Genomic DNA, 25,273 nt, shown 5'->3' on the forward strand with positions numbered 1-25,273 from the left:
ACGAGGGTGCCCCCTGCATCCCTATCATGGATGTCTATCTACTACTACTATTCTTCTTCCTCCTTGTCCTCAGCAAATGATAACCAGTCCATCATTATCTCCAACTCCTCCCTTTGATGCATTGTCATGTCGTGCAAGGCACAGTACATGACCACTATTTGAGAAAAACTCATAGATGTGGACTTAAGACTCCCCAGACTAATCAAATCACCAGAAACGCATCTCGAGAATTTGTAGTCTACTTGATTGCTGCCCTGGTGGAGTCATGGCAGCAGTTTATCGGTAACCCAACAGTAACTACAGAATGGGGTGTACAGGAAGGAATAATGGGGGCTTGTGAGAAAGGTATGACAATAATCATGGGTGATTTTAACCCACATATAGATTGAACAAATCAGATTGGTAAAGGTAGACTGGAAGATAAGTTCATAGTGTGTTTTCAGGACAATTTCTTAAAGCAGTACGTTCTAGAGCTAACCAGACAGCAGCTATTTTAGACCTGGTAGTATACAATAAGATGATTAGTTAATGATTTCATAGTAAAGAAATGCCTAAGTAGCAGTGATCATAACATTGTATAATTTTGCATTCAGTTTGAGGGAAAGAAGAGTGGGTCGAGTGTTTTAAATTTAAATAAAGGAAATTGCAAGGCTGTGAAGGCAGAGCAAACTAGTGATGGGAAATTAGTAAGAGTTAGGTCAGTAGAGGTGCAGTGGCAGACTTTTGGGGAGATATCTCACTCAGCACCGATACATTCCAGTGAGAAGGAAAGTTTCGAGGAGAAGGATGCATCATTTATGGAAGTTAAAGATGGTATCAAATTATAATATTAACGTACAATTCCATGAAGAATAATGCCAAGTCAGATGACAGGATGGAACATAAAAAGCAGCAGGTCCCATCAGATTGTAAAATAGGAATGTGACTCGTTTACTCAAGAAAGGAGGGAGATAGAAAGAAACTACAGGCCAGTCTGTCAGAGGCAAAATGCTAGAATCTATAATTAAGGAGGTTGTAGCAGGGCACTTAGAAAATATTAATGCAACCAGAAAGACTCAACATGGTCTTTTGAAAGGGAAATCGTATATGATTATTTTATTTTGAGTTATTTGAGAAAATAACAAGCAACACAGATAAAGGGGAACATGTAGATGTGTGCCAGGATTTTACGACCTCGCTTGAGCAAGGCTCGTAAAATCCTGCCAGAGGTCAATGGAGAATTCCGTTCTGCGAGCCTCGCCTGCCCCGATTCTGGGACGGGCGAGGCGGTAAAATTCTGTGATGTACTGAGATTTCCAAAAGGCATTTGATGGACTCATGGCGTAGGGGGTTAACATATTAGCATGGATAGAGGATCGATTAGCTAACAGGAAGCAGATAGGGATAAATGGCAAATTTTCTGGTTGGCAAGATATAACCAATGGAGTGCCACAGGGATCAGTGTTGTGGCCTTAACTATTTACCATGACTTGAATGAAAGGACTGAATGTATGGTTGCTAAATTTGCTGATGACAAGAGTAAATTGTGAGAAGGATGTAAGGGGTCTGCAAATGGATAAGTTAAGTGAATGGGCAAAAATGTGGCAGGTGGAGTATAATGTGGAAAATGTGAACTTATCCACTTTGGCAGAAAAGAATAGAAAAGCAGCATACTTTTTAAATGGAGAGATACTGCAGGACTCAGGTATAAAGGAATCTGGGTGTCCTAGTACATGAATCACAAAATGTTGGTGCACAGATAGAGCATGTGATTGGGAGGGCAAATGGAATGTTGGTATCTATTGCGAAGGGAATGCTGCAGGGGAAGTGTTGTTACAGTTGGTGAGACCACATCTAGGGTACTGTGTACAATTTTGACCTCCTTACTTAAGAAAGAATATAACTGCTTTGGAAGCAATACAGAGAAGATTCACTCAATTGATTCCTGGGATAAAGGAGTCCTCTCCAAAGATGTGCAGGTTTAATTGATTGGCCATGCTAAATTTCCCCTTAGTCAGGGGGATCAGCCAGGTAAATATGTGGGGTTATGGTGATAGGGTCTGGGTTGAATTGTTGTTGGTGCAGGCTCGATAGGCCGAATGGCCTCATTCTGCACTATAGGGATTCTATGATCTTTTGCGGAAAGGTTGGCCAAGTCGGACCTCTATCCATTGAAGTTTAAACAAATGATAGGTGATCTTATTGAAACATATAAGATCTTGAGGGGACTTCTGACAGGATGGATGCCAAAAGGATGTTTCCCCTTAAGGGAGTGACTTGAACTAGGACGCAGTTTTAAAGATATTTCAATTTATGATGAGAATTTGTTCCTCTCCGAGAATGGAATTCTCTTCTACAGAAAGGAATGCAGGCAGGGCCATTGAATATTTTTAGATTGATTCTTGATTGACAAGGGAGTCAAAGGGTCTAGGGAATAGACAGAAAGTAGAGTTGATGCCACAATCAGATAAGGTATGATCTTATCAAATGGTGGAACAGGCTCATGGGGTCGAATGGCCTACGCCTGCTTCCAATTCAAATGTTTGTTTGGTCCTCTGCCTCTGTTGATGTGTTGTAGATGGGAGACATGCCTTCAATGGTTATTCCTTGTCACCCAGGATCCATCCCTGGAGGTTATGTGGTGGCTGAATAACTGAGGCTCATGACACTGCCTGAGAATGAAGGAGTCAATTTAGCTGCCTGGGATCCTTGCACAAACCTGCATGAAATGTGTAAGGTGGTCACAGATAATCTGATCATTCAGGGAGTGGAAACCTTTCTTAATAATGAATCCCTCCCACTCGCTGCCTTAGACAGTGTTTTAATTAATGACTACATTGTTTCAGTTTCCTTCTCCTTCAGGTACCACACCCTAAGAGAATGTTGGCAACCATGGACTTCCCCTGGATTGATCCATGATTATGCTTGGCAAAGTACTGCAGTGGTTTTCCATTGCCCTCTGAAGTGTTGCTGACCAAGAAACTCTCCAGCTCTTACTGCCTGCCATCATGCATATTGGGAGAATTTACAGACTGTTAATCAACCTGTTTGGCCACATTATGAAAGCATCTTCCGTGCTCATCAAGTCCTGAAGTGAGAGTTTCTAGCCCAGAGGTAGGGATGTTACCACTGTACCACAGGACCTCCCTGGGTACAGTCTATGCCCTCTGAATCTAAGGGAATCTTGCCATTGGGGAAAATCAGTCAGCCCTTTGTGTCTCATTTGGTTTCATCCATGGAGAACTTTTGCAGTCACTTGTATTAAACAGGCGTGTGCGGCTGACTGAAAAGTTCAAAAAATGTCCCCAGCCAAAGCCCAAAATGAACAAGTGGCATGGAGGTTAAGAGGACTGTCACCTTCCCTGGCATTGGGTGACCACCTGCACCCTGGGGCCCGAAATCCTCACTCAGAAAAACAAAGATGTCTGTGACCATCTGCCATGAGAGCTTTAGCCTTTTGTAGCACTACTGCTCCCCGACAGCTATGAAGCTGAAATGTAAGGTCGAACATATTGAGCCTATCCCTGTTGGAGTTTAAAAGAATGAGTGACCTTATCGTAACATATCCTGAGGGGCCTCGATAGGATGAATACCAGGGGAATGTTTCCTCTTGCAAGGGTGACAAAAACTCGGGGGTTTAAGGATAAGATGGAGATTGGGATTTTTTCTCTCTCAGGGGGTCCTTAGAATTCTCTCCCTCAGAAAACAGTGGCAATTGGGCTCTTGAATTTATTCAAGGCTGAATTAGATAGATTTTGACAGTCAAGAATTGAGGGGGGTGGACAGGGGTGGACGCAGACAGGAAAGTGGAGTTGAAACCAAAACCAGACCAGCCATGATATAATCGACTGGCGGAGCAGGCTCGAAGGGCCAAGTAACCTAAGTCCTATGTTCTGATGTTACCCATAAAACCCTCCTTGGAGGGAGCTGCCCTTTTATGTAACCTATCCACCCCCAACCTGTCTGCAACCCCATCTGCCTGTGTAGCTCTCCAGTTTGCTCTTCATCCATGGTCAGTCTGACCATTAAGTGAACATACAAACATATGAATGAGGAGCAGGAGTAGACCATTCAGCCCCTCGAGCCTGCTCCACCATGCAATATTATAGCTGATCTTAATATGACCTCAACCTTTCACCCCCTTGTTAATCAAGGATCTATCTAACTATGCCTTTAAAAATATTTAAACATTCTGCTTCCTCTGCCTATTGAGACAGAGTTCCAGAGACTCCTGACCCTCTGAGAAAAAAAAAATCTGTCTTAAATAATGGACCCCATGACCAAATGCACAAATCACTAGTGCAGTGATCAGCCCTGGTTTCCTTATTACTTATGCTGGCCTAATTCTACACATGCTGACACAGTCCTGGTTTCCATCAAGTGAAAATTATTGGAATAAACAAGGAAAAGACCCTTGGATTTGGCGTTAAAAGCCCACTGTGCAGAAATAATTTTAATCGAATTAAGTCACCCTTGTTACTTTGCTTACTGAATGGGTATATTTTTGGTATGTTTTGCATAATTGAGAAGGTTAAAGGCTGGTTATATTTTTATGCGTTCACTTCTGGGCGAAAGCAAATGTCATTTGCTATTGGCAGGTAGACTGCATGTTCTATGGGGTTTAACACAACACAAAGATGCATTGAAATCAAAGGGCTAAAAACACCATGATGTCTGTTAGTGGCGTGACACGAGTTTTGGCTTGCTCGCTGACCCTCGCTGACCCAATAGGCAGTAAAGCAGCTTTTGATACGCAAACTTGTAGATCTTCCGATTTTACCAATATATATACAAATGTTCTCGCAAGATCGATTACGTGGAATTCATTATTTAAGAAACCTCAGAAGCTTTGACACTTAAAGATGACAATTTAGTTTTAATGATAACCTGCAATTTGCATTAGAGGGCGCTGCTGTGAGGCTTGGTGACGAGTGAAAACATTGAGCTTCCGAGGGAATGTTTAAAATGTTCCCATCGCATGCTGCTGAACGGTCATTTGTCTTTGTCGTGAAAAAGGCATCCTGCAAAGATGCTCATATACAAAGTATTTGAAAAATTGCTAAGGAAAATCAAATAACGAACATTTCCTTATTATCTAAAATCTGATCTGCAGGACGCTTTGAAACTGATTACATTGTTTTTGGCAACTACCTGATTTGTAAAGCAAAGCATCTTGTATATTCAATGCGGAAAATCAATTTGTTTGACTATTCCAATGGTCTTTTGAAGTTGCAATATTTGTTATGTATTTGAAACCGAATTAGCATATGTACATTATTTATGACATTACTTAACCACCATACTTATAAACCAGCGCACAAAGATTTGAGAGTATATAAAATGGGCAGGTGGGTTGTTGAAGAATTACAATGTATGGGGCGCTTGGAGAAGGGGGAGGGCAGGAGTCGGTGGGTCACTACATCCTGTGAAGTAACAATAAAGTGTGTAACGCTCAACCTCTCTGTCACTAACGGTGAAGTGTTTGTGGGGGGGGGGGGGGGGTTAATTTACAACTTCCCCTGTTTTACTTGAATAAACTATACCGTCATAAAGTCCTATAGAGACGCAAAGATAAAGTTCACCTTGCAAGAAGAAACCTCGTTTATTTATCTAAGGTTTTATGGCGTAATAGAAACAAGGAAATGGAAATTGAGATCAAAGGGCATTGACAACTTAAGAAACTAGCCATACCAAAAGCAATGTGCCCCTTTAGACCCACGTGTTATATTAAGTTTCCTGAAAAACCTGAATAGTCAACATAAAAACTGAGTAGAAACATTTGAGATTGCACATTTGCCTGAAAGTGCAGATTGTTTTTGGTGTTTCTGGGCTTGGATCAGAGACACCGGAATGTCGATAACCCATGCTCAATCTTACTTGAGCGCTGTACAAAGTTCGCAAACACAAAAAAATCTATTTTCTGTAAAACAATGTTATTTCACTTGAATGGAAAGAATATTTATTCATATATTGTGTTACCTGCCATTGATATAAACTTAATCATCACATTACAGACCGTTGTTTTATAAAGGTATGGATATGTTGACATTCTCGTTCCAAGATATAGTTTCTACTTCATAGAAATTTAATATAAATAACTTTTCATACTTCAAACACCAACAGTAGAAATTCGTTTGCAGATTGTATGGCTGATACTGTTCCAACTCATGCAATTTCATCTAAGCTACTGTTTTCATTACATTGATAATCAATGTATTTCTCCACATAAAGTGCACTTGTATCACTCCCTGTGTGGCCAAAAGTACACAATTATCCATGTTGGTCATTTCTGATGTTAAACAAAGATAAACAATTTCATACACTCCAGTAAATAAAACGGTATATGGTTTCTAGTAACGTTTAGAACTTGAGTTCTTGAAATGTTTAAGTGGCATTGCAATTTGCCCATACACCCTTGACACATTTAAAACGGCCTGAGCCTCTAATCCCTCTAAAGGAAGATTCGTGCTTTAAAGTTAGAAGAAAAAGCAAACTTTAGTTTAAAATAGAAAACATTCAACCTTCAACAATTTATCTGGGTCATTGGAAAGATGATATCTGGCAACTCTGTAGAAGGTTAGTTTCCATAGATTTCATTCAGTTACCCTACAAATAGACCTAAATAAATGCATTCGCTAAGTGTATAATCTTAAATCTTGCTCCCTGTATTTCATTAATCATTGAGCAAAATAATGCCACAAAAGGCAGGCATCTTGCGTCTCTTTGAAGTATTCTTTAAGCAATGACTGATATATCTATTGACGATTATATGTGCACCTCATTTGAGTTGATGACAATTTAATTTTACTTCAACACGAGATATTTATTGTTTAACCTCCACCCATGCAGAATTGCAGAACAAAGAAAGAGCAGTTTAAATTGAATGACGTTGAAGTTTAAAAATGTGTTGTTTAACAGCCTCACAGGAATGTCTTCCCATTTTAACTGTTGAGCAGTACTTTGCGGAGGAAACATGTCGTATGCTTTCATTTGTCCAACCCACACAGAATATACACAAGGAGGTTTTTCTTACCTTGAAAAGCCGTGAGCAAGAGCAGAACAATATAAAAACAACTTAGCAGCAAGTAAATAAACCGGCAACTTCATGTAAAAAGTTTCGGGGGAAATTGCTACGGGCGATGTAAATGACACCACTTTGGATAAAATGCAATAAACTTCATATCAATCTTAAATGTAATTAACATAGCAGAAAATGTCTATACAAAGTTTAAATACGCAAGTTTTACGATTTTCACCCTTTGAGAATAAGTTCATAAAATAACTTTTCGCGCAGTCTGAGTAATTCCTGTTGATATGAAACTCTTTAAAGAGTAAACACAAGAAAGTATCAAGTCAGACCGACTCAGCAGGGAGCAGTTTAATTTAAGCCAAACGGAATTTTTTATTTTTCACACAGTATAAGGTCGTTTCAGTTTACAGGAGTGTGGAGTTTAAAAAGCATGCTAGAACTCCCCATTGAGCTAGAATAAAGGCAAAACACTTTTCATTCAACCAAAGCTATTAAATACTCTATGCACAGCAGTTCTGATCTTTCACCAAAGACGCCGTTGAAATCCCCTAGTTAAAGGACTTGTATTATTTGACATCCCTATAAATATATACAACTTCATATTGAAGCATAGCGACCAACTGTGAAATTAGCTGAAGCATGTTTATCAGAAAGTATTTACAGCAATACCTTCTATTCATTTAAAATATTCTTTATTCAAGGATATTGCACCACCAAAGCTATTAGTTGCATCAACAGCTCACAGTCTTGTTTCAGTAACCCCCCCACCCCCATCCCCACCCCTCTCTCTGTTTAGTTGTGCCCTGGCATATTCCCGTCTTCCCTTTTCACATTTTCCACGCTAAGTTTGGTTTTTTTGTTTTGGTGGGTTTTAACGTGCTTGGCCAGATGGTCGCTTCTCATAAATCTCTTGCCACATTCTGGGCAGGCGAAGCGTTTCTCCCCAGTGTGAGTCCTCAGATGCCTCTGGAGCTCGTCTGATCGAGTGAAACTTTTGCCACAGAACAACCAGTTGCAGACGAAGGGCCTCTCGCCAGTGTGCCATCTCAGGTGAGCCTTCAGGTGAGACGTCTTGCCGTAAACCTTCCCACATCCCGGAATGTGACAAATGTGCTGCTTCTTCTTCCCGGGCTCATCCCCATTGCTGGAAGACTGGCAATTGGGGCAGCGGCATCTTCGGCACCTCCTGGCAGTAGCCAGAGGGGATTTGGTATGAAGAAGAGCCGCTATCTGAGTTTGATACTGGGCGAAGTCTGAGTGACCCAAAACCAAGGAACGTTGGAGAGGGAAGCGATGAGGAGCAATGGATGAGGGGTGGCTGGCACTGCTACTCTGTTGGATGCTCCACCATGGGATGTCCTCTACTTGGTTGGGTGACATATGCCTGTGTTGATGAGACAGTAAAGTGGATCCAGTTGGGACGAAGCCTGACATGGCAGAACTGATAGGAGTCGGCGTACCATAGGTGACCGCGGGAACATAGGTTGGTTGGCAGCTTGAAGCTAAGGTCTGCATAGATGAAGGCAGCATCTTGACGGGGGAGAGCTCGAATGGGTACGACGGCTCCGCCGGCGGCGTTAGAGGAAGTTCATGAGACCCATAAGACGCCTGAATATGAGGCGGTAGCTGATGAACCTTTGGCGGGGTTAGAGCCAAGCTGGAGTGGGATGAGATTCCTCCTGGGTTAGTCGGGATCTCGTTACTCCATGGGTGAAAAATGCGGGACGGGGAACTCAGAGTTGGATCGTATGGGACCTGGAAAAGATCAGCGTGTGTTGACCCGGTCTGTCCGATCCGATTGCACGTTGCCGCTAACAGAGCCAGTGGAGACTGCTTGGTGGACTCCGGGGAAGAATTTGGTGTACGATCCTAAGTAATGAAACAAGAGAGAAAAAAAGTTCAGATCAATCGAAAGTTACAGCAAGAGGTTCAAACTTTGATCAAGTACTGCGGTAAGTTTGAGAAATACTTGGTATACGGTTGAAAACAGGAACGATCTGTGCTATTGCGAAACAACCTCTTACGTGTTTAAAAGTACGAACCTGGAAAAATGCTTGCAGAGAATCATTGCGTAGAACAGCCACAGCAGCCATTCCCCGTGCAAACTGTTGAAAGGAGACACGATTCAATGTTTCATGCAGCACTAAAGGGAAATCAGTCGCATGGAGAGCTTTCTTTCCTCCTCCTGCTACTCTGAGATATCCTTGGAATATCTGTGGTCGAGGGATCACTTCTTAGAATTTGATAAGACTTTGGTAGACCGCCAGCCAGTCAGGAGAAAGATTTATGGCTTTGAAGTTTGCCGCTGCCCAATCATCAAAGAATTGCGGGTCTTTCAGAAGAGAAACCAAATCCTTTGAATACACAAAGCTCCTATGGCGTGTTTGTTGGTATGTATAAAAGAACTGATTATTAGGGGGGATGGTAAAGGAGGAGATAAAGGCGGGACAATTAATGAAGTAATCACTATGTGGGAAATGTATATACACAAATAATTGGATTTACGTGATCAAAGCACTGGTGCCGCCAGGAGACCGTTGTATTGGATGCTTAAGTCATATGATCTCTTTTTTGTAATTAAGGATTTGTTGCACAGCCCTAAGTGACAATGTGGCTTTGTTATCTCCACTAAATCTGTTCCAACATTACTGCGTTGATGACTTTTAGCAAATAAAGGCGATTGGAGATGAATCAGCCATCTCAGCATCACGGACAGCATAGTTCTGCTCCAAGTGTAAACGATAAGAAAGAGTTGCTGACTTCGGAAAAGTTTAATGAAATTGCCGAGAATGGCAACATTAAAGCAAGTTGTCTAATAAACATCTGAAAACGAAGTACCATATCATTCAGAGATATTTACATTTTTTAAAAACATTTTCACCACAATGGCACTTTTATATGTGTTGGAAGCGATGTATGCAGCCCCCCCCCCCCCCTTATAAGGGTGTCATTGTACTGGAAATATGTAACAATGTGAAGGAAAACTCGCCGATTGTAAATGTGCAGTTTTACTTTAAAGCACACAATTCAGTAACACAATAGTAAGTCTAAGTTATTTGCTTAAAATCAATTGGAAGAATTTGTTCCTGTGCTAAATCCAAACTATAATACAGTCGTGTATTTTAATTGTTTAACAAACTAAGGGAAATCGGTAAATGTTTCAATACCACTGGAACCGGTTAATCCAAATTGTTTAATTGTCACGACACAAAATGTGAAACTCTTCCAAACTTTCTCTGCCCATGCTCCCTGATATGGTGACTTTTTTCCAACGTCAAAAGCCTGAAGTTTTGAGTCCCCGAGTGGAGAGATCAGAGGCTGGAGTGTGAAGGCTGTTGATAGCTCTGTTAAGTCCCTTCAAGTGGTGGCAACGTGAAAGGCTGCGGAGGCGGAGCAGCTCGGTTCAAGGAAAGTGGAAACAATTTCTCTCTTCTCCGCCTGATCTCCGCCTTAAGCAGCTTTTCAAATCCTCTAACTCAACACTTGCAGCGGAATCACTAGTTGATATCTTTACAAAAGCAATATATATATATATAATATGGTGTTCATTTGCATACCTTGTCAAGTAAACTTATTTGTGCATGTTCGAGACAAAACAAAAAATATGTAGAAACCCATAACCCTGACATGCCCTTTACTATGTATTTAATATATCGATTACAATCAACTACCTGATCAGTGGAAATAATGTGGGCACGTCCATTTAATTGGTTTGTCCCACTTTTCAATCTTACAAGTTTTACAAAGCGCAAATCAAATACACTATAAGTTTATATATATATTTTTAAAAAGGTCATCTACATTGGCTGCATATCCGCAGGCTAATCTGAAAAAAGACACTCAAACTAAATATACAGTATTGTTGTCTGAGGTGAGACTTGGGGTATATACATATATTTCAATATCAATACATGAACTGATAACTGACGTTTAGGAAACAAGCTTAAATTCACTTATTAGGATAAACTTAAAAGGTGTTTTATTTTTAAAAAGACTGTTGAGGTCTTCCTTCAGGCAACATGATACTGACAGCAGTCGTTAACTTCAATTGTATGCACATTGCAAACGAAATCCTTCTAAACGATAACACACAGAGATCTTTATCATCCTTTCCTGTAGCAACAATCGGTGTCCCCTCAAAGACTTTTGAGACTTGCATAGTTTTAAACGGGGCGGCTCTTTTGAAGGGATTAGAGCGCCAAGTCCTCTCCCACGGCTCCAGATTCCGTCGTGGTGAGATGGGAGTTTCACGCTGTGCCAGGGTACTGCCAAGTTAATACATTTAACTTGGATTTTGCTCACTTGCTCTTTATTATTTTAAAGTGTGCTATACATGAAGTGGCATCAGGATATGAATAAGAAATTGAATTGTGAAAAAAGGTTAAGGTAGGGAAATAATCAAAATTACTTTCAAACGTCTTCAAAAATAAAGTAGTCTTCTCTTTAAACAATTGTCCCATGCAGTTTATATTTTAGAATAATCATAAGACAAACCAATAAAGTATCCTTTTACAACTTCATAAAGCATAATCTTCCATAGATAGTTTAATTAGATCAGAACAGTGGAGCACAAACAGCTATTATTTTTATTTATGGATCAATGAAATTTCAGTTTCCAAAGACCAGAAAATAAAGTAATATTAAAGTGATATATTAGGACAGTTGATTTTAAAAAATGATGTTAATCACATTTTATTTCAATGGTTGTCATTTACCTAGGTAGACTGGTTACAGTTCCTTGAAAGAAAAAGAGCAAGACCTGGGATGTGTAAGGCCAGATTTTCTTTTGATGGCACATAGTTAAATGTGTCTTCTATCATACACTTTATGCCTCTAGAAATATCTTAAGACACATATCTGCTTGTGATTTGGAAAATTGAACTGAATATTTGATGGTAGACTAAATCAGGAAAGCACAATTAATCTGGTAACTGTGATACTATTGACATATAAGTGATACAAAAATTTCAATGAATAGAAAACTAGATGTCATTCCATATATTATTTTATTCAGCTTGATACTCACACTGGAACATGGATTAGTATGAATGGTTTTCGCATCATTAATATGCCACAAATACATATTCATTTGAAAATTATAATGCTATATTTTGAGTTCAATGCTAAATGTTCGGAGATACCAATCATGTTTTACATCATATGAACATGCTAATTAAACGTAAATCACTCACCTGGTGAGTAAACCAAGACATGTTTCAATTTAATAACAAACATGACATTTGATGTGGAAATATTTTAAATTTTGTTGCACAAAGTTTTCATTTTAATCAAAATATCTCTTGTTAAAGCAAAGGTGCAGATTTTGAATATAATATGGATAAGATAGACAATGCATTTGATCTTAGCAAACAGCATTTGGTATAATTCAATAAGAGAATGGATTTTAAATGTAGCTTGGTTTCATCCAACCTAAACTTACCACAAAATGAGATACACATTTTGATATTTCAAATAATGAGATTGATTACTGTCTCCACCTTACAAATGTGAATTATAAACTACTCCCAGTGGCACAAAGTGTGTTACCTTAATTTCCAAATCAACTCCTGATGAAAAGCACAGCATTTTAAAATCAGAAATCACCAGTTTACATAATATTCAATGCAACAATTGCATGTTCATGGTTCAAGCTTATTTTAACATTAAAATGCCAATGCTTTATTCATGTTTCTTGGCTTTAAATGAATGTGGATCCAAGTCAACCTGAAGGAAAAGAAGAAGAAATAAAACCATTTAGTAGCTCATCTTTAAAGATAAACAGAAGGTCATCTGACTCGAGTTTAACAAGTTTCTGCCTCCGCTATAGTCCATTGTAATAAAGAATTAAACAAGAATCTTGTAAGACCGGCCATGTTATCATTCATTCACAACTACAGTGATTTTTTTTTGGAAATGATAAAATACAAACCAATAGTGAAGACATTCAATAATGAAGAAAATTGACAGCTAGCTGGAAACTACTTATGCATTTTCTACAAATGTGAATAATCCGTAATAATTCTGAGTATCAACACTAGACATAGTAGTGCAATATCTTAAAAATAAATGTATATTAAATATGGAGATGTCAGAATTGTTATCAGTCCTATTCCAAATGCAGTGTTTAATATGGCACTTGAGCTTTCTCGCCATGCCAGCTCCACAATAAGAATCATTTCTGTATATCAACAACTAAGAATATGTGTAAGTGAAATGCTATTCCTCAATTCTGATTCAAGATATTTTATTTTGTTTTTCCCATCTGTTATGATATATTTTTACAGATGCTTTTCCATCAGTATTTAGTTATGGCGTATTTCTGTGATAGTCTGACATAATGTATGAATTTGTTTTATTGTAAAGTGGTAGGATGTAAATTCTTGTGATTATTACATGATTCCTGGATGCGGTTGTGATAGCAGAGGCAGGTGCTATATAAAGCTACCTACTTACTTTTGGAGGGAGACTCTCCAGCACCTTACATAAACTGATAAAAAAGTGTAGAAATGACAAATTCTTAGAAGCAACTGGCCTCTACATCCTGTCTAATGGGAATGGGTTAATTACATAAAGTTCTACTCCATATTCACTCAATATAAAGAAGCCTGAATAATGCTTCTAGGATCTAACGCACTTAACAGTGATTTGGGGGTCATCAAAATGATTCCAGATATTATTTTTAATGGCATACTGTACATCAACTTTAATATTACAATGAAGCGATGTGCAACTCTTAAATTGTTGCATAAACAGGGACTGATACAAGTAATGTCAAATGCAGCAGCTGGGGAATTCACATTCAAACTGCTGATGCCTTAACAGCAGTGTAAATGGTCTTCTGTAGTTAGGATTCAAATAGAATGGAACTTTGGCAGAAAATAAGAAAGATTATTCTGTGATTTTTAATGAAATTTCCAATTGGATATTCCTCTTAGAGGTAATAGGAAGAACTTTTTTCCACTATTGATTAGTTTGGTAAACTGACCAGAATAAATGCAATTCAAGTATAATTGTGTCAATCCACATTAGTCATGATACAACAACAACAAGCTGCTGACCAATTTGACGCAGTAACAGTTTTAACAACACCAGGTTAAAGTCCAACAGGTTTATTTGGTAGCAAACACCATTAGCTTTCGGAGCGCTTCTCCTTCGTCAGATGGAGTGGAAATTTGCTCTCAAACAGGGCACAGAGACACTGTGAGAGCAAATTGCCACTCCATCTGACGAAGGAGCAGTGCTCCGAAAGCTAATGGTATTTGCTACCAAATAAACCTGTTGGACTTTAACCTGGTGTTGTTAAAACTTACTGTGTTTACCCCAGTCCAACGCCGGCATCTCCACATCATGACTACCAATTTGACATACAGGAAATAGGACTTGTTGAAAGCTAGTCTAAGTTGATTTCCCAAGTCCAAAATGACCCCACAGCAGCTCATATGCAGTTCATATGCTGAAGTATAAATTCACTTTAAATGCGTAATGATTTATTTAGCTAGTGAGCAGTTATGTACTAACAGGAGTTTGTATCGATATGAGAATTGATCACACAATATTTCTCCAATTTAAAATAATCCATGAGTTTCACCCACCTTACCTACGTACATACAGATTGACTCCTGCAACTAAATACTGAGAAACGGCACATGTAAAAACATGAATTATAAACAGGTGAAAAAAGCAAAATAAAATGTTTTTAAGCAGAATGGAAAAAAATGGAAGAAAATATTCCAATGTCTCATGCAAGGCACTGAGAGTTTATTTCTGTGGCAGGTTAACTATCACTGTATGTCCATTTTACTTCATAGACAGGTCCTGATATTTTCCAGCAAAATGCAAATCTAATTTTCTTTTGGATATTTATAAATTTGCTATTATATATAATTTGAAGACAGTTAGAGTTAGAAAATTAATTTATAATTTCCAAATTACACTGATATCATAGCAATTTACTCCACATTGATTGTAGTGTATTTAGAGTTGCAACTGCAAATCTTGTGCAACATTTAGGTTACATAAATCGGACTACTTTAATCGAATAAACATTACAAGTTTGTTTATTCAGTTGTATTTTGAAATAAAGCACTCATTGCTTCAAAGGTTTGGGCTTCAAACTAGGAAATTCATAACACAGGTTCCAGCAAAGGGAAGTGATTTTTTTTTAGTTGCCTTTTGTGTCGGAGAGGATAACTATGCATATGACATGGGTTGGTAATTTAAAATTGCCAAAGGCATGAATTAAATCTATGCAACCATTTAAAAACCATAAGAAATTATATTCAGTTCAGGTCATTCTCATGTGAAGGGAAAGTCTACAAAACCTCAGAACAAATAAGTTATTTACACCATTGCTTTCAGTTCAACTAAAAACATGTGCCACTGCATGGCACGATCAAAATTAATTGTACACCAGCACACATTAAGAAGGGATTGCTGTAAATGTCCTTTACCTTCTATATCAAAGCAGAATAGGAAAAATAACATGCAAATCTATTGAATTTGGAAAAAAAAAAATCTGATTTCAACTAAATGTCCGCTATAATGAAATATTCAGGCTGTAAGTGATGTAACTAAAATCTCTTATCCAGTTAAGTGTGTCCACCATACACACTTTAACACCCTTCACAGAAACTTTGGACTTAAGAGCTAATATTTTAATTCCTATTAGAAAGAAGGTGGAATCCCATTGCCATTTGTTTGTGTCTAATAGCCTAAACTCATTAGCACCCCAAAGCACACCAAATCTGACAGTACACAGTGATGAAGTGCCAGAAAAGAGAGATCAAAGAACTAAAAATAAATTTGCCCTTGACCCTCACCACCATAATTCAGGACAGCTGGATGTGCCAACAGGTACCCTAATGAAGCTTGACTATGTAGGTGAAACCAACTTTGTCTGGCATCAAGGCCCACTGCTAAATGTGGGGCTTTGTAGAGAGGCAATTAAGAGAGGCCAAAGAACGTGTCTGCTGACTCCACAAAAAATGATGGCCTCAATACTAACCCTCCCACAATGGGCAGCAGAAGGTTGGGCGGGGTTAAAGAGTTAACTGCAGGAATGCATCCTCAACACTCTGTAAATGTGCTAACCGCCATTTTTACGGTGGCAAAGAGCATGGCGTTCCAATGTTTCATTATGGAGAGGCAGGAAACTTAAGTGCCATATCGGAGTTGGACTCCCACAGTACATTTGGGAGGCCAGTTTCTCAGGAGTTGAGACAGCCACTGCTGACGCCACAGGGTAACTGCCCTTTTCAGCAGTCCTTCTGGGTCAGGTGGAGTGGGAATCCTCCCTGATCCCTAATCGATGCCTTCAGCTTTGACCATCTTTGATTGCTTGCCTCCTTTCTCTGTCCTTGATTGTGATCCTTCCCACCACTTTCAGAATGCAGCACCTCTCCTGTTTGTGGCTTGTCTCCCCTCCCCACCTGAGCATGGTCTCTCTCCTTCCTCTTGATTGCCAGGGACTTTCCTTAGGAGTCTCTGGCGGTGATGCTTTGCAGTACTGTTCACTCATGGCTACTGACCTGCCTGTTCATTTGGCCAGCTGCAGGGTGGAAAATGGGACCAAAAACAAATAATATCAGGCCATTAATCTTGATAGGACCACCTTGTTCCCAGCCTTGCTGGGTGCTTCACCCTTCCCCGCATCCTGCTTGACTCCCCATAAATACCAAGGTTAACATTTTGCAAAGTAACAGGGCCTTTTTGTCTGTGGCTTGTAGCAATCCTGTTAAGAATCATAGGATAAGCAGCTCAAGACCCAGATATACTTGCTGGAGCTTGTGCCTAATACAAGTCTGGAAATTTTCATCTATTTGTCACAAAGGAAAGAAATTTAGAAGGGAAAGTACCATCCTTGTGCCATTCTCAACAATACATTATAAAGACAGTCACAGAGAAAATCAAATCTTAAATTCTCTCATGGTCCCTCTCCATCTGACTGGGTGAGACTGCCTGATTACGAGCACATTGCACAGAGAGACAATTAGGACAAAAGAAGAATAAGGTAATTGAAAAGGTACAAAGGTATTGTACAGTACTTATCAAAAAGTTCATGTAAGTTACACTGGAGTGTTTGTTTATTGCTGGATATGTTGGTAATTAATTTGCTGTGAACTTTGTTTCAGATGTGTTTCTTTAAAGAGCATTCATACATTTAGTAGAAGTAAAAATTATTTGAAAATTGCATAAATAGCTATACCATACTTAGTCATTAGCGCATTTGGGCAACCACGGAAATGTGCAAATAAGGCCATAATGCAATGGTAGGTTGTATAAAAACTAAACCCCTTTGCTTATAATCTTGGAAAATTTGACTTCTTTCTCATTCATCTTGCAATGAGTACCATTGAATATCTAACCTGAGAAGCCATTATTCATGTGTGACAATGTGTACTAACAGGGTATTCAACCAAAGAGTGCATTAATGCTGACGGTGATCCTGTCCTCACCTGATGCCCACACACGAACACCCACTTGATGAGGAGGTATCACTGAATCCAATTATAATCTCCTATTGTTCTTCTGGCTGATATCAATTAACAGGCCTGAGATTTAATCTGCTGTAGTCCCTTTAGTCATTGTGCCATATGTGATTATTTGTTCTCTAGATAAGGGTGTCACAGACAAGACCTCATTTGGTGCCAATCCCCAGCTGGCCTGAGAAATTGGTGGGAGCCATTTCAGAGGGTAGTGAAAAGCCAACCACATAGTATTGGACAAGAGTCATGTCTAGGCCAAAACATATAGGAGTGACAGGTTCATTTCCCTAAAGGACATTAGTGAACCAATTGGGTTTTATGACAATCCAGAAGCTTTGATGGTATTTTTCTTGTGTCACGTATCACCGGAATTATTGAGTTAAATTTCACAATGTTCCATGGTAAAATTTGAATTCATAACCACAGCATTACTGTTCCCATTTACACATCAAATAATGTGGCTGCTTTGGCAGCATTAAACATAACAAGATACAAATGAGGTCAGAATACTGAAATTATAATTGTAGGATCTTGATTTTAATCCTTCTAGAAGTGCATAGAATTTACAGCACAAAAACAGGCCATTTGATCCAATGTTTCAGACTAGCCTTCCCCATCCTTCTTTACTTAACCTCATCCTATCGACATATCCTTATAAATTCCTTTCTCCCTTATGTACTGACCTAGGATTTTGTTAAATGCATTGATGTTACTTGCCTCAATCACTCTAGTTGTAGCAAATTTCATATTCTTTCCATATTCTATTTGTAACTATATCTAATTTGAAGTAATCTCTTTGAGAGACCCTCTGGATAAGCAATGAGTACTGAGCAGTTCAGGTAAGTGACTCTTTAAAACTGAAACTGATTTACATTCTTTTCTTTGTGTATTGGTATTTCCCTTTTTTGTGTCCCCAGTGTTACATGCCTTTGAGCTAATTGGCGGTAAGTGTACAGGAGTGATGTGGGTTGTCTCAACCTCCAATTTTTCCTTTTCATGTGATCAAGGGTTTGTCTCCATTCCAGGCCTTCTACTCATTATACAAGTGCAACTGGAACATCATAGAAGTCAGAAACGAGAACCATGCACGCTCCAGCAAAACACTCAAAACACTGGGCAAGCACAACAGGTCACTCTGCTCAAAAGCATTAATCAAAGATTTGGCTGAAGAAAAGTCATAAAATGGTTGGAAGATAGAAGGGAGAAGTCATTGAAGCTCCATCCCAAGCCTGGAAATCTCATAAGTCCCTGGAAGCAACAGACAGACCTCACCCTTTTGAAAAGAGAAACTGACCAAAAATATGACATAAAACTAACCTGCAACATATTTTCTAGTTGCTTAGCAGCATCATAGAATCATAGAATCATAGAAACCCTACAGTGCAGAAGGAGGCCATTCGGCCCATCGAGTCTGCACCGACCACAATCCCACCCACATATTTAACCACTAATCCCTCTAACCTACGCATCCCAGGACTTTAAGGGGCAATTTTTAACCTGGCCAATCAACCTAACCTGCACATCTTTGGACTGTGGGAGGAAACCGGAGCACCCGGAGGAAACCCACGCAGACACGAGGAGAATGTGCAAACTCCACACAGACAGTGACCTGAGCCGGGAATCGAACCTGGGACCCTGGAGCTGTGAAGCAGCAGTGCTAACCACTGTGCTACCGTGCCGCCCTATCTATACATTTAGGTATACATGATCAGTATTAAAATGTTGATATTTAAACTCATATTTGTCATTCTTCTGAGGGTGTTAAAATGATTTTTGCATTTTATGTAATCATTTACTGTTAAGTTTCTTTTTGCATGCACATCAGGAACAACTGTTTTTTGTGAACATTTTTCTGTGCTCTCACATTACCTTTGACCAGGATGTTCATTACCAATACACTTCATTACGAGGTAAAATTCTTTGCCAAAGCTTGTACATTGAATTAGATCAGTATAATTTTCTTTTCTTTATTCTTTCATGGGATTTGGGTGTTGCTGGCTGGGCCGCTCACTAAATGGCCCTTGAAACTAGTGTCTTGCTTGGCCATTGCAGAGGGCAGTTAAGAGTTAACCATCGTGGGTCTCGGGTCACATGTAGGCCAGACCAGGTAAGGATAGCAGATTTCCTTCCCTAAAGGATATTAGTGAACCAGATGGGTTTTAATGACACTCAATGACAGTTATGGTTACTGTTAATGAGATTAGCTTTATATTCCAGATTGATTAATGGGTGGATTTAAAGCTTGTCCCCAGAGCATTAGCCTGGCTCTCTGGATTACGAATCTAGTGACATTACCATTGTGCCACCATCTTTCCTTAAACATCATAAGAAAACAAAGTGCCTGCATTTACTCTGTATCATTGCTGAAATTTTTTTAAATTCATTCATCGGATGTGGGCATCACTGGCTGCCCCCCTTGAGGGAGCAGTTAAGAGTCAACCACGTTGCTGTGCATCTGGAGTCACATGTAGGCCAGACTAGGTAAGGATGGCAGATTTTCTTCTCTAAAGGATATTAGTGAACGAGATGGGTTTTTATGACAATCAACAATGGTTTCATTTGTTATGACTTTTAATTCCAGATTTTTATCAAATTCAAATTTCACCATCTGTAGTGCAGGATTTGAACCTGGGTCCCCAGAGCATCACCCTAGGTCTCTGGATTACTAGTGCAGTGACAATACCACTACACCACTGACTCCTGTCATTCTGTAAGAAGTCTCACAACTGTGAACTGAAATCCCACTCATCTGATGAAGAAGCAGTGCTCCAAAAGCTAGTGGCTTTTGCTACCAAATAAACCTGTTGGACTTTAACCTGGTGTTGTGAGACTTCTTACTGTGTTTACTCCAGTCCAACGCCGGCATCGCCACATCCTGTCATTCCAACAGAAACAAGGCTGAAAACTAAATTTTTGACAAGAAGCAAGTTGCTCAAAACAAAATATTTCAAAAATCTTCGCTGGAATTCTACTGCCCCGCCTGTCATGGAATCAGAGCGGGCGAAGGGTGGACAATGAAAATGTCCGTTGTCCCCAGGCGGGATTTTCTGGTCTCACTTGAGCGAGGCCGTAAAATCCCACCCCTTATTTTCATTTCTTATGAAGTAGCCATATATTTTAATTTCTGAACTTTTTCCTCCATTCCATGGTAGCAAAAATTTATAGTTATAAGTCTGTGTTTGTGCTTCTTGTTTGTCTTTCTTTTCTCCAATCTATAAATGCTGCCCTCTAGAAGTTTTGTATTGAAGTGTCTTAATTGTAAATTCTTACCAGTTCTTAAGGAACAAAAAAAGGAAGCATTTATTTCTAAAATAAGCAAAAACCTCAGCCTGGTTTTCAAGCACAGGGCACAATGCTATAAGGCTTAAATTGTGTTGAGGTTTTTAAATAACCTTTGTTGCCTTCTGAAAGTGACTCTCAGCTGGATGAAAACTTTAACCATAACAAACAGGATTTTACTGAAATGTGGAGATCATTGACCACCAATTTTGCAGGATTTCCTGCATAAAACATTGTTTTACATTTGAAAATTACTTAGTTCTTGTTTTATAAATCAAAAAAATACTCTGATTTCATGCCAGAATCATTATTCTGCTGTGACTGTAATGTGACTGGTTCAAAATCAGAAGTGATTGGCTATCAATCACTTTAAGACATTTAATGTGACCTTGGGTGACCTTGCAGTCCAAAGGGAAAGTGGGAACATTTGGAAATTAATTGTTTGAGGGTGTACTGGATATACAACTACAATAAACAAAATGAAGTTAGGCAGTGAAAAGATATTTAAAACCAAGGGTAAGGGAACTTTTATTACAATATTTGTTGATTTCAAAGTTGTCAAATATTTTTTCATTTGTATTTAGAGGTTTTTTTAAAAATGTAATACTACTCGCATTTCTAAAGCTTTTACAGCCAGAACACCTGTTAGGGATCAGCATATGCCATATGTTACAGCTGTTTGTGATTTGATTTTACCTATAATCTATGTTCAATTATGAAATAGTTCCTGTACTATCTAAATCTTTTGAATAACACAAGCTTCACATCTGCGTTCAGCTCTAGTTCTTCTTCCATTTTCACCTTGATGGTAAGCAATTTCAGGGGTGGATCAACATAAACAAGACAGTATAACTTATCAGATTCTAATTTGAAACTCCAGTACACCAAAGACAAATTAAGTGATCAACAGGTCGTTCTTTTTGAGTTTGAATTGGCTAGTAAAACTCCAGATATTTCCCAGGCAGTCCACTGGGAATTAGAACAAATCAATATTGTGAGAGAACAGACACTCCCATCCACTCTTTCCTAACATGAGAAATTATGCCCTGTAAATTGGAATCTGCACATGCGTCCAAGCACGAATGCACAGAACCCCTTTGTGCCTGACCTTATTGTGACCTGCAGCGATGTACAGGTAGCAGTAGTAGTCTGCTAGTTGTACATCACACTTCATAGATACTGGTCAAGGACTATGACTGCAGTCTTATATGAACTTTTCACACAAATGCAATGTTTCATGATATTGTGTACTTGAATAGTAAAAGTAGTGTCTCATAGCATAACAACATCTGCGAATTTCCAATATAATCTGCCACAAACTAATACTTCTAGCAACCATTCAGTAGAGCTTTGATGTCATGTCTTAATAAAAGCTGCTATTGTTCGCCATTCCAAACAAGGGAGAGATCAAAACTTTGGCCTTTCTAATTTTGGGGATATTTTCTGCAATGTGATACTGTGATTCTAGCTTTGAGGCTTACACTGCCTGCATGTTTAAGAGTTGGTCTATGTCATAGTGCTTATTGCCCTGAGGCCAGGCAGGGTGGGATAGGTCACTACACCTCAACCAAAGTGCACGGTGTGGGTGGTAGGTCAGTCTCCGAGAGCAGAGCTGTGTGCAGCTCTGAAAACTATTATTAGTTATAGTTTGGTATATCACATAAAATAAGAAGGCAGGTATATAGCATTAGAAGCTTCAATTTTACATAGTAAAAATAAAGGTTAATAGTTTTAAAACATTTTCCTTCAATAGTTAATTCTGTTTCAGAAGAAATATGATTGTAGATTATTCTAAGACAACTTCATTAAATTGATACATTGACAATATAATACTTTAATCCAGAAATGAAATATCTCAAGATAGTTTTCTTTTGTTTAAAAGACAATTAAACAAATATAAATAATGGACTTGAGCACGATGACTATTATTAAAGTTGTATTTATGCTGACATTAACAAAATTAATTTATTAATGTTGAATAATAATGTTTAATGTGTGTTTGATCTGTTTCTTCTTATTTTGATACCATGATACCAGGCTGACTCTTTGAACATGGACTGAAGGTTATGTTTAACGTGAAACAAAGCAGCATGCTAGAAAATCTCAGCAGGTCTGACAGCATCTGTGGAGAGAAAATAGACCCAACATTTCGAGTCTGGATGACACTTCGTCAGAGCAGGTTTAATGTGAACCTGTTTATATTCTGGGCTAATTCAGTTAGCACTCACCTTCAACATGATTACTTATTATTAGAACCATAGATTCCCTACAATGCAGAAAGAGGCCATCTGGCCCATCAAGTCTGCACAGACTCTCTGAAAGAGCATCCCATCCAGGCCCAGCCCCACCCCTGTAACCCTGCACATTCACCATGGCAAATGCACTTAACCTACACACCTTTGAACTGTGGGAGGAAGCCAGAGCACCTGGAGGAAACCCACGCAAACACGGGGAGAACATGCAAACTCCACACAGACAACCAAGGCCGGGATCAAACTCGGGTCCCTGGCGCTGTGGGGCAGCAGTACTAACCACTGTGCTGCCGATAATTATTGATCATTATCTGAACGACAATCATAAATAAGTGATTCTTCTATTTAACAGGAGGTATTTTAGTGAAAAATAGCTTTTTCCAGATCTAAAAGATGTTGCAACAGCAAAAATTAGTAAAATGCTGGATTAGAAAGATTTATTTTTACATGTCTGTAAAATGGAATCAAATATTCAGTCAATTATCTTAAATTGACAAAATTCATGTTTTTATTAATTTAAAAACAACCTATCATCTTTAACATAATGATAGAATTTTCAGATTTTCCTCTGGGAAAATCACACGCACAGATTTCTTCTGTTGCTAAATTTTTGTTGCTAAATTATTTTCACTCTTATTTCACTAAATCTCTGAAAGAATCTGAGTTTAAAACAAAGCTATTTAACAATTTTATTTCTTACAATATAATAAATTATACTTTAAATTATTGTCCCTACCTGATGACTGCTAGCTGATGGCTACTGATAATGTGGGCAAAAGTGTGCCCCTTGTTTGTTACCCTATTTAGACAACTATATTTAAAAAGATGATGGACAATCGTTCACAATATGTATTATGTATTTCAATTTACAAGTTCAAAATGAAACTGAAGCCAGAACAGTAAAATGAATATTGAATAGAAAATTTCAGACTGTAATTACTTTGTATTTATAGAATATTACATTTAATTGCTATTTATAGTTGAATTTGCAATTTTAACAATCAACAAAATTTTATTTATTTTTCCATGCAACAAGGTGAAGTTTACAGACTTTGATTTTTGTAATCATTATCAATAAAATGCTGCTTGATAGATTAGATGCACAAAATTGAATTTTGATGGCTTGTTTGTTTCTCATTGCGTATTTTTCATCTGAAATTTCAGAATTTCAGCATCTCAGGAAAGATATATCAGCTGTGGAGTGAGTGCAGTGCAAATTTATCAGAATGACATGGGGCTAAAACTATGAGGGCAGGTTGTATAAACTTGCCTCGTGTTCCATTGAATATAAAAGGTTGAAGGATGATCTAACTGAGGTATTTAAAATGATAAAAGGTTTCAAAGGGGTAGATTAAGAAGAAACAGTTTCCTCTGGTGGGGGAATGCAGGGTGAATCTAATCTTAAAATTAGAACCAGGCCATTCAGGAGTGAAATCAGGAAACATTTTTACATACAAAAGGTAGTAGGAATTTGGAGCTCACTTGCTTCTCAGGCCATAGATGCTGGGTCAATTGGAGCTTTCAATATTGAGTTTGATAAGAATTTTGTCAGATAAAGATATCAAGGGATATGGAGCACAGGCAGGTAAATTAAGTTCAGATAAGCCATGACATAAATGAATGGCAGAACATTTTCAAATGGATGAACGATATCCTAGGTTCCTAATCAATAATCTCTAACCCAGAACTTAATTAAAAGTTCTTTGGAAATGTAAGCAAAAAACACTCTCAGCATTTCCATTGCTGACTATGGTACACAAATTAAGTGAGCATGATGTGCCCTTCCTGAATCCATGCTGGCTACCCTTTGTGCTTTTTGTTTGGTAATTTCAATATTAATGCATCTGTATCAAATCAGGTGAACTTCTGAAGTATAATTTAAAGGTTAATTAATTTCTATCTTCACTTACTTTGAAACTTCTGTATGTATGCCTGGACATGGTATTTGCTTAATTTTAAGAACACAGTTTCATATGGCTAAAAATTGGTTGCGTTCACTTTTGGCCCTGGGCTCATGATTCACAATCCACCTGCACCCAGGATTCCTCATTTTCCACATTACAGCATGCAGCCGAGTGCGACACATCCAACAGGGGACCAAGCAGAGGTTTTTGGGTCAAGCAGAGTGTGAGGCTAGTTTTGAGGCAAAGATGCTATGCAAATGCTTTGGATACTGAATTCAATTTGAATCCATTTTTAAAAATTTAATTCAATTCTCTGAATATGCAAGGTATCTGAGTGACTCTACA

The 25,273-nt window shown here is 38.6% G+C and overlaps 2 protein-coding genes across 2 annotated transcripts in view; both read right to left on the bottom strand.

Annotated features, from left to right (window-relative positions):
- Window positions 1-7,801: 7,801 nt before the first annotated feature.
- sp5a (Sp5 transcription factor a) lies at window positions 7,802-9,102 on the bottom strand. Its single transcript, XM_078229200.1, has 2 exons — window positions 9,052-9,102; window positions 7,802-8,878 (listed from the first exon to the last, which is right to left on the bottom strand). Exons 1-2 carry the CDS (start codon window positions 9,100-9,102, stop codon window positions 7,802-7,804), a joined length of 1,128 nt encoding a protein of 375 aa, XP_078085326.1.
- Window positions 9,103-11,997: 2,895 nt separating this feature from the next.
- The window catches only part of myo3b (myosin IIIB), a 548,412-nt gene continuing 535,136 nt past the window's right edge, over window positions 11,998-25,273 (bottom strand). Inside the window, exon 33 of the mRNA XM_078227705.1 lies at window positions 11,998-12,733. The gene's annotated coding sequence lies outside the window, so the exon portion shown is untranslated. The remainder of the gene's footprint in view (window positions 12,734-25,273) is intronic.

The sequence above is a fragment of the Mustelus asterias genome, chromosome 14 (genome assembly GCF_964213995.1).
Source record: "Mustelus asterias chromosome 14, sMusAst1.hap1.1, whole genome shotgun sequence".
Taxonomy (NCBI): domain Eukaryota; kingdom Metazoa; phylum Chordata; class Chondrichthyes; order Carcharhiniformes; family Triakidae; genus Mustelus; species Mustelus asterias.

Coding starts and splice junctions, on each gene's coding strand:
- sp5a (XM_078229200.1), bottom strand. CDS start 9,102: ATGGCTGCTGTGGCTGTTCTACGCAATGATTCTCTGCAAGCATTTTTC. Junction 8,879..9,051: donor CTCTGCAAGCATTTTTCCAG/GTTCGTACTTTT, acceptor TTCATTACTTAG/GATCGTACACCAAATTCTTC.